Source organism: Molothrus ater, chromosome 3 (genome assembly GCF_012460135.2).
Source record: "Molothrus ater isolate BHLD 08-10-18 breed brown headed cowbird chromosome 3, BPBGC_Mater_1.1, whole genome shotgun sequence".
Classification (NCBI taxonomy): Eukaryota; Metazoa; Chordata; class Aves; order Passeriformes; family Icteridae; genus Molothrus; species Molothrus ater.
This window is the reverse complement of record NC_050480.2, coordinates 52,393,067-52,410,186: the sequence shown is the minus strand read 5'-3', so window position 1 is coordinate 52,410,186 and position 17,120 is coordinate 52,393,067. Positions and strand designations below refer to the sequence as shown.

The following is a 17,120-nucleotide window of genomic DNA, read 5'->3' as shown; positions in this document are numbered from 1 at the left end:
TTTATTCAGGGTGGGTTTCTCAAAATTGTTTTTCAAATAGTTTCTCCTGCTCCACAGCTTTGCCCATGCTTTTGAGGCCTCCTGTGAAGTACTCAGGGCTGCAGTGGAGCACAGATGTCTACAGCATTAACATAACTGAGCTGAAATAAATAGAATTTAAAATAAGAATTATATTTAAACCAAAGGTTTCAGAAACAAAGGGTAGGGGCTATTTTATATGCTAAGTCTTGCTAAAAGAATCAAGGCATATCCCTACCCACACAGGTTAAAAAAAAAGGGCTATCACTGTATCAGTAACCCTTCAACGCTTTTATGTTTCTCTTAAAGGAAATTTTTCACAGAGGCTGAAAACACGCTCTCATGGTTTGCCCTGGCAGGGAGTGCAGCTCACCACGGGTGGGACAGCATACTGAGGACTCACCTCATCTTCTCTCTGCCATCATAGCACACCTTTACAGGATCCAAATCTCCAGCTTACGTGGAAAACACAAATCTGGGGTGCAGCTGCTCGAGCCGCTACTTCCAGGACGCCGGTACTGAAGCCACCAGCATGCCACCCAACAGGGTTTCGCGTCCCCCCACGCCAGTGCCAGTGCACCTCGCGTGTCCCTGGGAAGCTGCGAGTCCTTGGGGAGTTGTTCGGAGGCGGCGGGAGGACGGTGACACCTCGCGGTCCGACGCCCTCATTGCCTCGGCCGGGGCGGGCCCGCAGCGCTGCCGAGTGAGCACGGAGCCGCTGCGGGTGACGGCGGCGCTTTCCCGGGGCCCGGCGGGCCGGCACGGCCCCAGGCCTGGCCTCGGTCCCGGCAGGAGCAGCTCCGGGAGGGCGAGGGCCGCACACCGCAAAGGGAAGGCTCCGGGGTGACCTGACCGCCGCATTCCAGTACCGGAGAGCCGACAGGAGAGCTGGAGGGGGGCTTATTACAAGGGCATGTAGTGACAGGACAAGGGGGAACGCATTCAAACTGGAAGAGGGTAGATTTGGATTAGATATTGGGAAGACATTGTTTGCTGGGACGGTGGTAGCAGGCAGTGTAGCAAGTTGCCCAGAGAGGCTATGAATCCCCCATCCTGAAAGTGTTCGAGGTCGGGCTGGGTGGGGCTTGGAGCGCCCTTGTTCTGGTGGGACGTGTCCCTGTGCACGGACGATCCCTAAGGAGCCTCCCAGCCCCAGCCGTTCCGTGACGCCCCGCGCGGCCCGCGGCCGCCGGCCCGCGCACGCGCGGCGCGTTGCCCGGGAGACGGACGCCGTTAGCGCTCCCTCAGGCGCGCCCGCGCCGCGCGGAGCCGGAGCCGCAGCATGGAGCCCACCATGGGGCCCGTGCAAGCGGCCGCCGACGGGCCCTACAGCTTCTCCAGCCAGCCCCGCTCCCTGCCCCCCCGGCCCAAGTACCGAGAGCAGTCCAATGCCGCCGAGACGTGAGTGCCGGTGTCCGGCGGGCCACTGCCCCGCTGCCTTCCGCGCCTTTCCCCTGGGCCCAGCTCCCTCCCCGAGGAGCGCAGCCCCCGCCGCCTTGCCTTTCTCCCGCCGGCCGGGGGGAAGCCGCAAGCGGCGCTGTCTGTGCTGTGCCGCAGGGAGAAGGTGCGCTACGGCAACATCATGGTCGACCCGAGAGTGGTGCGCGGAAACGTTCTGTCCGCCCGTCCTCCCCCACCGCAGGTAGGGGGGTTCGCTAAAGTGCATCACGCTACAGTTTTGTTTGAAAGCCATAGGTAGGGCGGCGAAGCTGTTCCTCATCTGTAATGAAGCTGTAATTTAACTTTCAATGTTTCACGTAGTCACAGGCTCTCCAGTTAAACCAACTTGTGGCTGTTTCTAGCTCTTCTTTAAAACACTCAGTTTCATACGAACTTCTGCAGTTCTGATTTTTTTACCCCCCATTAAATACTTGATGACTTTATTTTCTTTCTCTGTTTCTTTAGGGTAATGGTCCTGAACACAAGTCATTACTTGATAATCTTTTATCATATGCAAGGTGTCATCAGGGGGAACTGCAGCTCTTGGGAAGTTGAGTTGTGGGATAGACTTTGGTTTATCCTACCACAGAAGCAGAGCTAAATGGTCCAGCTGTATGCAAAAGCTGCTTGTGAGGATGCCAAAGTGGTTTTTTGTTTTTTTTTATTACTGCTATATCCTGATATGATAGTAAATCATAGAATCTTAGAATGGCTTGAGTTGAAAGGGACCCTGAAGATCATCTAGTTTCAACCCCCTGCCCTGGGCAGGGACAACTTCCACTGGTCCAGGTTGCTCGGAATCCCACCCAAATGTGATACTTTGTTTTCAGAGAATATTTCTACATAGATAATTTGATCATATATGAATTTAAAGCAGTATATTTTAAAAGCTACTGTTTGAAAATAGCTTTGTGTTGTTCAGTAGCCATTCAGTAGAGTGAATTTTACGTAAGTTTTGTTTAAGAAGTTCAAATCTGATGTTTATCTCAATCTATAAGTAGAATACTGAATTTAAATGTTATTATGAATTTCTTTTGTTTCATCAGCAATAATTGGTCTATAATTTTTATCTAGCAAGCAATTCTGTTCATAATATGATAACTGGACTTAAGTCCATTTGACCTCTCAAAATTTGAAAACATACCATTTTAATATACTTTATATAACAAAGTTCTGTATACAATATTCACTTTCAAATAAGAAAATAATTAGTTATTACTCTTAGCATGAGGTGGCATTATTATGTACCTGTAGGCAGCTAGCATAACTTATTAATTTCATGCCATACAGTCTTTAAGTCTGTGAAAATTTAGGGCCAGGACCCAGGAAAGTAAATCCAAAATACTAGATAGCTATCATGAAGATCAAAGAGCAACCTTAATTTTTCTGTAGAGGTAATTGAATATCATTTTCAAGTATAAAGTGTATTCTGTTTTGTGGGTATCTTCCTTCTTCACCCCTGCTCAGAGTACCGAGCCCCTTACCCTTGAGGTTAAAAGGCAGAGGAGAGCACAGAAACACACACCAGCCAGACGGCTTACACAAGAGCAAATTCGACCAGGAACGCCGGAGCCTGTGGAGGGCAGAGTACATGTTCACGTGCAGACAGGTAAAAGGCTGCAGTTCTTTTATATCTGTCTGAAAACAAAAGCTTGTTGATCTATATTCACTTGCTAAATTGGTGATGAAGTTGGTTGAATCACACAGTTTAAAATCATAGGATGCTGGAATCAGAGGTTCTATACTTGTCCAAGTATAGTGACATTTTCCCAGAAGGTCTATTTTTCAGTGTACATTCTTGAATACTAGTCAAGACTGCTTCATTTATTCTTTCCATTTTCAGTATAATTAGAGAAATTTCATATATGCTTAAAATGGAAGGTTTAAAACTTTTGCTTAAGGTGAACTACTGTTTTTGGAATCACTTCCATGAAGTGCACCTGACATTACAGAGAACACAGTATCAGATGGCCTTTGCAGCAAATTGACCTATGTTTTGAGAGGCCTTTTTTCTAACTTTATAGAAAGCACTTTATTGCACTCTTTGGATGTAATTCAGAATATAGAGTCATCAAAGACGGTTGAAAGCTAAAATGAAAGGAATCCCATGTTGAGTATTCATTGTGCTTTTGTTTCTAGAACTGTATTTGGAAGAGATTAGTGATCGGATAATAGAGGTTGATGGAGAGTGTCAAACAGATGAATTTTTGGACAGACCTCCCACTCCACTCTTCATACCAGCCAAATCAGGAAAAGATGTGGCCACTCAAATAGAAAAAGGAGAGGTATGAAGTCAGGTCCACAAGTGCTGTCAAAATATCTCTTCCATCCAAAACACATTTCTGATACAAAATTGAAGTAGAAACAGAAAGGAATGAATCCTCCTGGAACATGCCAAAAAAAACCCCACAAACCACCCAAAGCCAACTCACCAAGGTTTGCTTTGAGGTTAAGTGCAAAATTAAGGAAGATGTGTTGCCATGTGCACCAGTTCTGCTGCTTTCAGCTAAGTGATACAGTGTTGAGAAATGCTCTCTTCTGTAAAACATGTCCAGCCCAAGAAGGGACTGGGAACACAGAAATACGGTCTAGGCGAGTGCTCAGCTTCTCCCTGGCAGTCCCCACAGGGGCTGTGGGAGGCTGTGTGGTGTCTCAGGCCATCCCACTCCGGCCATCCCACGCACCCCCAGCAGCACTCATGATTCTCTGTGCCTTAGCTGACACTGGTCCCCCACCTGCACTTCCCCAGCCTGACTTCAGTACAAGGGCTTTGTTCATCCTCCTTTTCTCCTTGCCAATCCTTGTTAAGAGTAATTGTGATCAAGAGACATTTCTCTCTGTTTCTCTGACTCTCATCCTCAGTTGTTTGACTTTGATATTGAAGTTAAGCCGATCCTAGAGGTGTTGGTTGGAAAAACAGTTGAGCAGGCTTTGCTGGAAGTCATGGAAGAAGAAGAGCTGTCCCAGCTGTGGTCACATCAGCGTGCCTTTGCTGAGCTGCGTAATGCAGAGTTTGCTGAGTTACAGCGCTTGGAAGAGCAGGACAGGCGAATCAGAGAGGAGAAGGTAGGACTTCCTAAGGGACTTCCTATCAGAAGGAGAAAAACATTTCCAGTACTGAACAACAGCCTGTGATATAAGCTGGGTATGCCCAAAAGGATACTGTCAGCTTTGACATACCTTAAAGCATTTTTATGACATACAGCTGCACTCTGCCACTTGCTCTCATACAACAGCACCACACTGTTGTGTTTATTTGGAGCTGTCATGCTTGAGTGACTTGGTGTAGTTGACCTGGTCAAAAGGTCAAAACTAACAGCATTTTCTTCTGTACCTGGTACAGCTGTTTCTTAAGGCTTTTCGTTATAATAAGTGCTAAACAAAGAGTGCTTGGAAGTAAGAGAGACACCCTCTGGTCTTTCACACACAATGCATGTGTGCACATCTCAAGATTGCAAAGTATCATGCCATATTAGTAATGTTTAGTAAATAGGAATAAACAGAGAAGGCAAGTGTTAATTACTTACTATTAATCAGCCTTGCATAATTGTGTTTTCTAATGGTTTCCTGAACCAATTTGAGTTTTAATCTTTTGGTACTTGCAATATGATATACTATTGGAAGATAAAAAGTTTTGGAAATACTTATCTGAACTTCATTGTATTCCAAGGCAAATAACCAGCTTGATCTGCAATAATAAAGCAAAAAGTCACGAGATTAATGTATACTGAGGCATCAGAGAAGGGTTTCATTTGGCCAGCTGTGATGCCCTTATTTAACAGACTTGTCAAATTCAAAAAAGGAATACTACAGAAATGTGTTTGTAATTTGGGGTATTTTAATACTCCATAGATAAAGTACAAACTTGCTTTCAAGCACTCTTTCATGTGAGGAATTTCAGTGGAAGTTAGAGGCTGCAAATACCAGGTAGAGATCATACTATCTTTGCTATTTATGGGACACACACTGTGATAATTCTTCAAAATCTAGATCAAAGGAGTCACAACTAAAGGCCTCTAAGTTTTACATGCATAATTGCCCTGACAGGAACGTCGCAGGCTGGAGCACCTGGAAAAGCTGCGGAAACAGAAAGAGACTGCAGAGAAAATTGCAGCTCGGGCATTTGCTCAGCGTTACCTGGCTGATCTCATTCCCTCAGTCTTCAACAATCTTCATGACAGTGGATTTTTTTATGACCCTATAGAAAGAGGTTTGTTTTGTTTTGTTTTTTTTAAATATGTGAGCAAAGTTATATAAAGCTCAAAACAACCATGAAACATAGCATATGATCCTATTATTTAGAATAATGTCATAAGACTATTCATTTACATTTATGGCTGAACACAAAAAACATTATTGCTCATCTGTACAAATAGTGAAGAATAAGCAAGAGCTGACAGTGTGACAATGAGAAGAGCTACTTTGGAGCTAGACAGAAATAAATGTGTTGTTAGGATTGGGAGAGAGATCCAAAGTGAAGTACATGTATTTTTATAGAGCAGACAAAGAAATCAGTATGTCATTCTGAATATTTTTTAATGATCATCAGAGCAAGTGAAAAATTAGTCAATTAGAATTAGGCCCTGAAAATAATTTTGGAATTCTATATCAGTGACTTCCAAGCCCTTAGAATCAGCAGCATTTCTTATGAGCTATCTTGCTACACTCCACTTCACCAGTCTCCACACTGCCACAGACCACAGCTTGGGAATGGTTACACTCTCTCCAGGGTAAATCATGAGGTCAATGCAGAAACTGAATGTGTTTTGCAACCAGGGCAGGCTTTGGGATCACAGTGTTCAAAAAGTATCATTTGAGAAATACATAAGTAAGCAAGAGCTCCTTAGTCAGAGAGAACAAATGCCTTCAGCAGACCAGAAGCCAAATGTCTTTGGAAAGCAAGGCAGGAAATGTTATTCTTCTGACTTGTTCAGGATAGTTATTTGGATCTCACTAGAACATGACTGTGTATCTCATCTGTGCTGAGCCCTTCAAGGGTGACAGACCTCTTTGAAAATAACTGCAGTTGAGAGGACTCTGAATCTATAATGATCATGAACCTCAGTAAGAGAAGCTGGAGATAAGAAAAAAAAACATCTGAGAGATTTCATGTGACTTTTACAGAACAAGTGCCTTTTGGCAGGGCGTGGGGTGTCATCCCTTAATTGTTGTAGCAAATAAAAAACAGCCACCAAGTCCTGTTGGTCATCCTTTATAAAGTGACATTTTCCCTTTGTTTCTTCCTCCTAAATTCTGACAGATATTGAGACAGAATTCCTTCCATGGCTGATGTCAGAAGTGGAGGAAGAACTACAGAAGAAGGTTCTGGGAAGAACAATGCTTGACTGTAAGTTACCAAATCCTGGAATGTAATCTGGGCTGCCTGATGTTCTTGATTGTTTTTTTGCTGGTCAGAACAAATGTCGCGTTTATATGGTCACTGTGGGTTAAGGTAGGAAGTGTCATTTTAGGAAAAACTCTATGGTTTTTTGTGTTGGGAGTTTTGTTTGTTTGCATTTGTTTGTTGATTTGGTTTGGTTTTTTTTTTAATATATTAACATGTTTTAATGTTGGAAAACTACTACTACAGACAACTAGATAACTGATTTTCAGCTGAAATAATGGAAGTGTCAGTCATGCAGCACTATCCACTCTCTTCTGACTTTATACTGTTTGAGGTTTGTTAATGCTGGGAGATACAACACTTATGTCAGGAACAGAGTGGTTAAAGAACACATTTTTTTTTTTGGCTATAAAGCTTCTACTTCCTCTGTGTTACACTGCTGTAGTGTTCTCTGTGGTGCACCTGATTGTGCCAGTGGGAACAGAAAAGCCCAGCTTGTGTGTTGCCACATGTATACCATGAAAGCGTCTTAATTTGTTGTGTGAGCTCATGGAGCTATGGATTATTTTCCTACATTAAAAGGAGGATGATGGTGGGCCATGGTTGACTGAGAAGTGAGGTGACCAATATTTTTCATCAAAACAAGGGCTTACCTCCTTATCAGTCGATAATCATGTCCTTGCTTTTGAAATAGATTGAAATATCAGTCTTCTTTGGCCAGTTCAAGCTAAATATTTGGGCTCTTTTATTAGTTTAGAGGCTGTAGTTGAAACACCTGAAAAACCTGGATTCTGTCTTGTGTAGAAACACAAAAGTATGGTATATCTGTGCTCAGCAATGTGCTCCTAGATCAAACCACTTTTTTACACTTGCATAACATCTTCATTCCTATAGTTTTCCTCTTGCTGGGATTTTGGGTTTGTATTACAAGTATGTTTGCTTCCTTTGGTTTATTTTTAGTTTAATTAGGACCCTGAATTTTACTTGTTAAGCTATAATATGATTTGGACAATTAAAGCTGGTGTGTTAGGTATTTTATGCTGATACATGTACACTCAAGTGTCACTTCTTCATGTAGCTCATCAGAAGGAAGGGAAATGTCTCTTCTTTAAGAAAAAAATATTGTATGTGACTACTGAATAAACATCCTAAGGAGAATGTTGCTGCAGGATATAATAGTGATGAGAATATCTATTGTATTCTTGTTAAATCTGTTTAAGTTTTTAACCAGATACCATTGTCTTGCTCCAGTCCTTACAAATTTCTTCATTTTCAGAGTTATTTCAGGGTTATTTCCCTCTTTAGGGATTTATAGTTCAGTAATATATACAAAAAAAAATCTCAAATTGTAGGGTTTTTCCTCTGTGGTTGTAAATGGTGGCTATCTCTGTTTCAGCTTTGATTCGTATGGTGGTGGAAAAACGCTTAGATGAATTTAGCCGTCCACCTCCAGCTGCTCAAACAAAGGCACCTGCTGATGAGCCCGGGGCAACAGATGCAGCTCCAAGATGTCTGGTGAGGAGGATGCTGCTGACCAACCTGTTGCTGAGAAAGAAGAGACTGACCAACCTGTTGCTGAGGAAGAGGCTTCAGATTCCAGTTAGAAGAATAAGGTCAAGAAGGAGCAGCAGATTTGGAAACTGAGTAACAAACAGGCAAGTCATCAAGTAAATGGAGACCAGTGGCTTAGAAATAAGGAATTAATTCCTATCTATTTACAGGTATGGTGCCCTAGCCATGCTGAAGGATGAACCTAAGCAACAGTAGAGCATTAAAACATGTTTTCCGTATGCTGGAGTTGCTGATTTCAGGCTGCTAGAATCAAGAGAGAAGTTACTAGTGCAATGAATGGCATGGAAATTCTGTCTCCTTTTATACAATCCAATCCATCAAAACCTGGGAGATTTACAGTTGAAAAGTAATGCTGTCCCACACCCTGTGCTAGAAGGTCATGAGAAGGATGTTGTCTTAATAATCTTTGCAAATGCTTTGATAATGTTCTTGGAACAATATTTCTTTACTTTCCTTATTTTGAAAGGTAGTTACTACAGCAATTAAATAAATTGTTTTTGACTCATGTTAGTCTTTCCTTTTCTCACAAACTTGAATGGACATCTCAGCAGGTAATCGAGCCAAAGCAGCTGTTCCTCAGGCTTGCCAAGTCCAGAGTTATCTGCCCCTGGGAATTTCTGCCTGTGCAAAATCCTCCTCAGCATCCTCTCTTAGAGCCCCTCCTGGAGGTGAGGGGCTGGAGCTATACGCTAAGTCCAGTCTCGGTTTTCTTTGTAATCGTCCTTTCCTGCCGGTTCACTGGAAGTAGTCCCAGACATGACTGACAAAATGTGCCTTCACTGACATGTGTAGTTAGTTAGTTGTCCGTTCACAGGCCAGTTCCTCAGGTGGGGCCGTCCCCCTCACAGAAGTACACCTGTGCTACATTGCAGCAGCACCGTGTCGTTGCTGGGTCACTGTTCCCAGCAGCAGCTGTCCCCGGCAGGCACGCAGGGTGGACAGCTCTGCACCCACGGGGCACGGGGGGTGCACGGGGCTCTGCAGCTCCTGGGTGCGTGAGTGCAGGAGGGAGCCGAGAGAGGCCGGAGGGAGCGGGCGCTGCAGGCACTAGAGGGCAGACAGCCCGCGGCAATCCGCATGGAGAAACGCCGGGAATGACACTGCTGGTGTCACCTTTTCACATTGCACACCCTGCGCTAGTGACGCCCGTCTCAATTTCCCTCCTCTGCTGAACCCCAATGGTGTCGAACTTTTGCAGAATTTACTCATTTATAGCATGAGGAGCCAATACTTGAATCACCCAGTGCAATCCACACTGGCTCATGGAACGACAGAGTAGTTTGAGTTGGAAGGGGCCTTGTAGATCATCTGGTGCAATCCCATGCCTGCCCTGAGCAGGGACATCTTTAAGTAGGTCAGGTTGCTCAAAGTCCCATCCAGCTTGGTGGTAACGGAGAAGGTGGAATCATCTCCTCAGGGCTGACCCGTGACAATACAAGAAACAGACACTGGTTGCTTCAGGAGAGGTGCACGCCTGCTGGGGTGCGAGTCTGTCCCTGAACCCCACGTAAAGGAAGCAAAACCGGGACGTGCGTGCAGGACATTCTAAATGTTGTGAGTTGCCTTCCTGGGAAGTTGCTAATCACCAGCAGTGCAGGTCAGGACCTTCTGTGGATCTTCACAAGCGCGGGCAACTCCGCGGCCACGGCAGAGACGGTATCGACAGCCGCGGGACCCGAAGCTCCCCTGAGAAGGAGCTTCCCGCTAGCGCCGCCGCGCAGCGAGCGCCCGGGCACCGGCGGCGGCGGGGCCGCATCCCCGGGCCGTCCCCGCGCTCCGCCCGGGACTCACCCCCCGCTCCGTCCCGGCGCTCCGCAGGGGCGGAGCGGGGAGGGGAGGCGGCGCGGCCGCCCCTCGGCCCGGCCCTCCCTCGGCCCGCCCGCCGCCGCCCCGCCGCCAGGCGTCTCCCCGGGGCCGGGCAGCGCCGCGGGGACGGGAGGAGCCGCCACTGCCGCCGCTGCGCTCCCCGGCCCGGCGCTGGGGGAGCGGGCGGCGCCCGGGGAGCTGGGCCATGAGGTGAGCGGGACCGGCGTGCGGGGCCGGGCCGGGGGTGCTCCGCCGTCCCGCAGCCGTGCCGGGGCGCTCGGGGGAGCGGGGGGCCCGCTCCGGGCGGGGCGCTGGGGGGCGGGCGCCGAGCACCGGGGCTGTCGGACCGGGCCCGCCGCCGCAGGAAAACTGTGCCACAATGTGTCCGCCTTCAGAAGGAGAGTTTCGTCTTTACTTATTTATTTTCCGCTTGTCCCCCTCGACTTTCCTCACGCCCCGGGCGCCGTGCAGGCTCTCCCGTTTGTCCGCCCGCAGCGCCGCGCACCGGAGCCCCGGGATGGGCGTCCGCTCCGGCCACTCTTGCCTCTGGGCACAGAAAGGCCGCAGGACCGCGAATTTGGAGGAGGAGGGCACATCTCCTCATCTCTCCTTGGTGCCTCTCTCCAGCCCCGCAGCCCTCACGGGGCTTTCAGGGCAGAGCGTGAGGCGGCGGGCGGTGCGGTGACCCGCGGGCGGCGGTGGCACCCCCGTGACGGGAGATACGGGTCCTGGTGCGGGAGGTTTGTTCCCGCGTGAAAAAACAACTGCGGCTCCAAAGGTGCGCCCTCCGCTCGCACACGGGTCTCGACGGCTACATCAAACCCCCGCCGACAGAAGCCGCCGCAGCAGGGTTTACACAGTTTTCCATCTCTCTTCAGGAGGCTGACAGCTTGCCGAGGTCAAGCCTTGAGCTGTCATTGACTCCTACGGGACACACAACTTTTTAATTTTTTTTTTTTTCCCTGTGTGGAAGAGGGATTTACTACATTTACTACACCTTACTACATAGGATTTGTTTTTTTCTTAAAGTACTTAACTTGGTTAAAATTTAACTTTCAGTTGTTTTTTTATTTCTCTATTAGAAGTTTGTGTTCCTTAGTCAAATGACAGTTCATTTCTGAGAAAGCTGAATATTGGACAGCCAAACTTTTCTCTGGGGGCTGTTGCTTCCTGTCTGACTTTAAAACAAGTATGTCCCACCTTGCAATGCATGGCCAGTAAGTCAAACTGCTTTTGTAGAAGGTGTTTAAAGTAGTTGATGAAGAGCAAAAGTACTAGCTGCCTTTAAAATGTGAGTTAAAACACAATCTTCCCACCTCAGCTGATATTTTTAATTTATAAAGGATTAAATAGGACAGAATCCAAACCATGTTTTTGGGTACATGATATATCTACATGCATGTTTGTGGCCACTTTGTCTAACATGATGAGGATCTTAATGAATAAATAGAAATTACACATACGCCCTCTTTCCAGGAATCAGTAGGAGAGGATGTGCCTGGCAAAATTACCAGGAGATTAGCAATCCAGCTCTGACACAATGGGGAACAGGTTTCCAATCTGAACACTCAGATTGGATTGCATTACAGTCGTAAAATTAATGTCAGCAGGTATAACCTGATTCTTCTTGGTTGTCCCAAAGCTTAGCAGAAAATCTGGCTGTTTAAGTCTGAGATACCTAATCATGTGCAGCAGCACAAGATGTCAAGCGGTCCTGTCCCTTCTTGCACTTTGCAAGAGTGTCCCTTTTTTATTGTGAGGTCTTCAGTATGTCATTGACCCTGCAACATCTCTGCTGTGCTCTGACCCTTCATCGGGGAAAAATAAAGACGCTGTCATTGGGAATTTCCTTTCACTGGTCCTTCCCGTCCCTGTTGTTGTTTGGAGAAGCAGCTCAAGGAGCACTGCTCCGCCTCTGGGCGTGGGGAGTGGTCACACGGCACAGCACAAAATGGGGCTGTGAGGAGCCGATGGCACTGGGTGGAACACGGGGAGTTGTGCCCAACAGAAGTACAGGTACAGTCACAGGATTGGTGACAAACTGTGCTTTTATTCCTCGATATTGTGTGTATTTGCTGCCCTGGTGCCACTGTATCTGCAGTATGGTTTCCACCACTAGTGTGTTACTTGCCCTGAATTGTAAGTCGAAGCAGTCAAAATCTCATTTGCAAACCTAATGGGAGCTGAAATAGATCCTGGAGTACTATAACTGTGTAATGGGCTGACTGCCACAGCTTTTTGAATTGCTCAGTGCTCTGACATGTGAATAGAATCTGGTTGTTCTGATAATGCAGATGCTGAAAATTGATAATAGGATTATTTGTGTAAGAAGAGAAGATGGGATGAGCAGAAATAAAAGAGAGAAATAAGATTAGAAGAACTGTACCAGTCCCTCTGGACCTGTGTATCAGAGTGACAACAATAGTGGGAAGTTTGGAGAGTTTGGTACAAAAAATTCACATAAATACAAGAAAATAATTATTTATTTCCTAAAGGGGGCCATTAAATCATGTAGTTTATTCTCTAAGTTTAACCAGGGTAGGTCACAAATTCATGCTCTCTAACTAAAGTCAATAACTTCTATTTCCTCTAATTTCTATAATTTTCTCTGCATCAAGAACCTCCTGTTGTGAAGTTCTGTGAGCACTTGTATGTCCTCTTTCAGTGCTCAGTGGAAAGGAAGCATCATAAGATAATTCCCCTTGCCTTGACTGAGACACATTTAATCTACAGTGTATTGCCAGGGCTGGGACCTGATCTGCTGTCCCTCCCTCAAATTCCTAATTTCTTGAATGATGATTAAACCCCAAAAAACATTGACCCCCACCCTGCCCATAAGTGAATACACACACTATACTTAAGGCAGTCATTGTAAGTTTGATGTGTTTGAGCACTTGACCTTACACCTAACTTTATGAATCTAAATCATCCTCCTCAGTAAGAGCAACCTGGCCCACAAGATGTTTTCAAAGCTAGAATACTGCCAGCTAGTTCCCTACTGGCCCCTCTGAGCTTTTATTTTAAGATGTTCCTGCTTTCACAGATAAGCATGAGGCCAACAAGACACCAAGGGATCAGCAGTCACACACTTCTACTTCAGCCTGTGCCACCGTGCAGGCGGCTGCATCTTTTAATTGTCACTAAACTCAAAAGAATGTTTGTTCTTTTCTTGCGTTGTGTGGAAAGAAGTAGGAAATCTCTTTGAATGATGCCAAGGATACTGCTATTTTGTGATAACTAGCAGGAAATAACAAGAGTTAGGACAGAAAGAAGGTCAGTTGACTTGAATTCTGTATGGGAAAATCTTGAAAGTTGATCATAAAATTTAATTGCTCACGTATCCTGGGGATAGTCAAATAAATATTTTGCTTCTAATTTTGCTTTATTTGCTGATTTATCTCTATGTTCCAATGCATTCTTCTGTATATGGGCTATTTGTAATTCGCTGTGAGAGAGTGTTTTGGGTTCCAGATGTCTCTGATGTGACAATCCAGAAGGAAGAGCTATTTCCAATGGACTTTACTGTCTTTATGTTTCTCACATTTCCTCTTTTTCTGCTTGTACTGATCGATCTTTTGTAAAATGGCATGAGTTTCAGTGCTAAGTAAGGATCAAGGATGCCTTTGTAAACTAGTTCTGTCTTGGAGGACAGAGTAGATCTGCTTTTATCTTTTTGTGTCTTGCACCTAGAGCACTATTTCAGAAGCTGTTTCACAAACAACTTGGGATAGAACAATATAAGATTAGGAAAGCACTTAGGAAAATATCGGTGTAGCAGTATTTAACCTGTGCTAACATGCACAACACCAAGGAAATGTAGTGCATTGAGCAATATTAAATTTTGCTCTTCCACTCACTCTCTTGTATCCAGGTTTCTGTTGCTATTAATGGTGTTGAGGGACTCTTGAGGAGAAGCAAAGATGTCTTCTGCATGAGTGGCACTTGTCTTTCAGAGAGAAGACACTTGTCTTTCAGAGAGAACCACAACAGCAAGAGTCCCATGTGATTTTTTTTTGGTCATAAACTGTCATTGCAATTTTGTTGGTGTACTTTAGCTGGAATGTTATTTCAATCACGGCAGCTGTAAAATGTGATGGACAGCTTTGGTTTGTCCTGTTCTGCAGGAATAAGTAACTTTAGATTCAGTATGGCTTTTTTAAAGATTACAATAAAAGCGCTGTAAAATTGAGCAACAAACAAGTTTTTTATATAGCATTACAATTCTATTTCACCAGTGCCTTGATAGGTTGATGCCCAAAGAAGACACCAAGTGTCTAATCATTATATTGTCCTGCAATAATAAGCGGTGGAAGGACTGGTGAAGCACATATTAAAGACATAACTAAAGTAGTTCAATGCTTATTTTGTCCCTGAAGAAGTAGAAATTACTTCTTTTCCAGGTGGAATTATCTCTAGAGTCATTGTCACAGATATGGCACGCAGAGAACCAAGAGGAGTTTGAAAGGAAGGGAAGTAGAGATTCTGAACAAAGATCTGAAAAGAGGGACTAAGCAAAAGGCAGAAGGAAGATGGTAAAATGCTGGAAAGTATTAGCTAAGAAAAAGAAGTTACTAAAAACATTACTGATGTTCGATTGGCATGACAAAAGAGAAGCTGGTAGATAAAAGTACAAAACCCTCAGAGATATGTTTTGTAATCACAAGTTCTATTTCAATTCAATTTTTATTTAGTCTTAGCAACCAGCTTTACTTTCTGTCCAGAGGGGCAACCTTTGTAATGCTCCAGAAATATTCCATAGATTTCTAGGATGCTTTCTGGCTTCTGTTTTTACATTTTTTATGTGCTGAGAGACACAAAAAGACATTAAACCCTTTTAAAGTGATTAAGACAAACTAAAAAGATGTAACAGAATCTTTTTCTGCTTCAACTGCACTTAGGTATCTCAGCAACCACCCATATTAATTAGGCAAGCGATTTAATATCTCTCATAGTAAGAAAGAGCAGCAGATTATTTACCTGCTGAAACACTATTTTTATATTATCAGGGCTCATCCAAGAAAATACCAGAGCTGCTGGTCAGAATGAGTCCAAATGCCCTATGACAAAACCACTCCTCCCTCTTTCAGTGGAAGAAAATTTGAAAACTAGCTCATGAGGTATCCTGAGTAAATGCATCATTTGCTTCCTGTAAACCTGGCAGCCAGATAGCCCTTCCTCATCCTAGTGGTGCCAGGCACTGGAAAGAGATCACTCAGTGTTGGTCCTCAGTGATGGATGCCAATGAAAGTAAGAAAAAATGTGTCAGGTGAGGATTGCCACAGTTAGGCTGTTAGACCCCAGATGAAGGTGAATTAAATTTCTCTTGTCCAGAGAAGGGCAACAAAGCTGGTGAAGGGTCTGGAGAACAAGTCTTACGAGGAGCAGTTGAGGGAGCTGGGGTTGTTGAGACTGGAGAAAAGGAGGCTCAAGGGAGACTCTCTACAGCTGCTATAGCTCGGTGGGGGTTGGTCTCTTCTCCCAGGCAACCAGCAACAAAGAGGACGTTGTCTCAAGCTGGCCCATGAGAGTTTTAGGTTGGACATTTGGAAGGAATTCTTCAGAGAAAAGGTGATTAGACATTGGTATGGGCTGCCAAGGGAGGTGGTGGAGTCACTGTGCCTGGAGGTGTTTAATAAAAAGCTGAATGTGGCACTTAGTGCCATGGTCTAGTGGACATGGTAGTGTTTGGTCATGTTGCACTCAATGATCAGAGCTCTTTTCTCACCTAGTTGATTCTGTGATTCTGTAACTAACAATTTCAGCAAAATGTAGCACAGCCTGGAGCACCAATTCATCACAAGCCAGTGAAACTGATACAAGTCTGCAAAATGTTTTGGTTTCAGTCAACTCAGGGTATTCAGGCAAAAATAAGTTTACTGGAAATATTTTGACTTGTTCATGACTCACTTGTTTTTACAAATCTAACACTCCTTTCCTCACAAAGCAAGTAAATATGCAGGCAAAGCAAACACATTTACTATAATATCTGTGATACCAAAATTCTGTAGTTCTGAAAGGTATTCTCAGCTTGCCCTTATTCGAAACCATTTGAAGGGGTCAGGGAGGTGTTCATATGGTGACACTCACTATGTCCTGGCTTAGAAACATGTTGCTTTGGATTTCTAGTTTTGCTTAGAACAAAGGATTAGCGAGGCATTTTGTGTCTCTTGGTTGCAGATGGATTGTAATGATATTCTTGTCACTGGTTGTGCCCAGCAAGGCTTCTGGACCTTGTTACTTCTCACATAGCAGCTGCCAGGGACAAGAATAATTTTCACACTTGGAAATCATCTTAACTTGACTTGTGCACATTTACATGCTGTTCTTCTCTCTGAAATACTTTTAGTGTAATTGATAGAAGGAATTGTCTCCTTTTTAATCATTGCATTTGCAGATTTTTCACTGAGTCTGTGGAGAGCTCTGGCTAATAAAATGCATCCTAATTTTTAAGCATTTGTTGAATGAAAAGAAGAAAGACTGCCCTGGCCTAAACAGAGAGACTGACAAGATAGAAAACAAAGCAAGGATAAATGGGACATTAAATTGCTTTCCACCCTTTGTCTTTAATAGAAAAGATAAGGCTGCAAGTTTTTTTTCCCTTTAAGTTGTTCTTATTGTTTCAACGATTTGTCAGTGTTCATGCCTGAATCTCAGAACATGTCAAGTCTTTGCAGGCTTCTGGACCTATACAGCCAAATATTTACAGATTTGTAGACCTCTAACAAAAATAAAATACTGAATTACAGAGTGTATACTACGATGTTAGAGGTCATCAAAGTGACCTGATTGAGAAGGGGTTGTGGTCTCAGTCCTTTCAAAAATAAAATTACCAGATTTTTGCTAAATTTTTCATACCACTTTTCTCAACATCAAAAATCTCAGCGTTATAAAATAATTTTAAAATAAGATATTACAAAAATGAGTACAGATTTCTAAAACT

At 44.4% G+C, this 17,120-nt stretch overlaps 2 protein-coding genes across 2 annotated transcripts in view; both read left to right on the top strand.

Moving 5' to 3' along the window:
- Nucleotides 1-1,254: 1,254 nt before the first annotated feature.
- RSPH3 (radial spoke head 3) lies at nt 1,255-8,879 on the top strand. Its single transcript, XM_036381409.2, is given in 9 exon segments — nt 1,255-1,419; nt 1,576-1,660; nt 2,926-3,067; nt 3,598-3,743; nt 4,321-4,524; nt 5,506-5,668; nt 6,719-6,805; nt 8,199-8,306; nt 8,309-8,879. Coding segments are annotated over 9 exon segments (1,152 nt in total). The 5' UTR covers nt 1,255-1,300; the 3' UTR covers nt 8,407-8,879.
- Nucleotides 8,880-10,316: 1,437 nt separating this feature from the next.
- Nucleotides 10,317-17,120, top strand: part of PLAGL1 (PLAG1 like zinc finger 1) — a 47,751-nt gene continuing 40,947 nt past the window's right edge. Inside the window, exon 1 of the mRNA XM_036381074.2 lies at nt 10,317-10,390. The gene's annotated coding sequence lies outside the window, so the exon portion shown is untranslated. The remainder of the gene's footprint in view (nt 10,391-17,120) is intronic.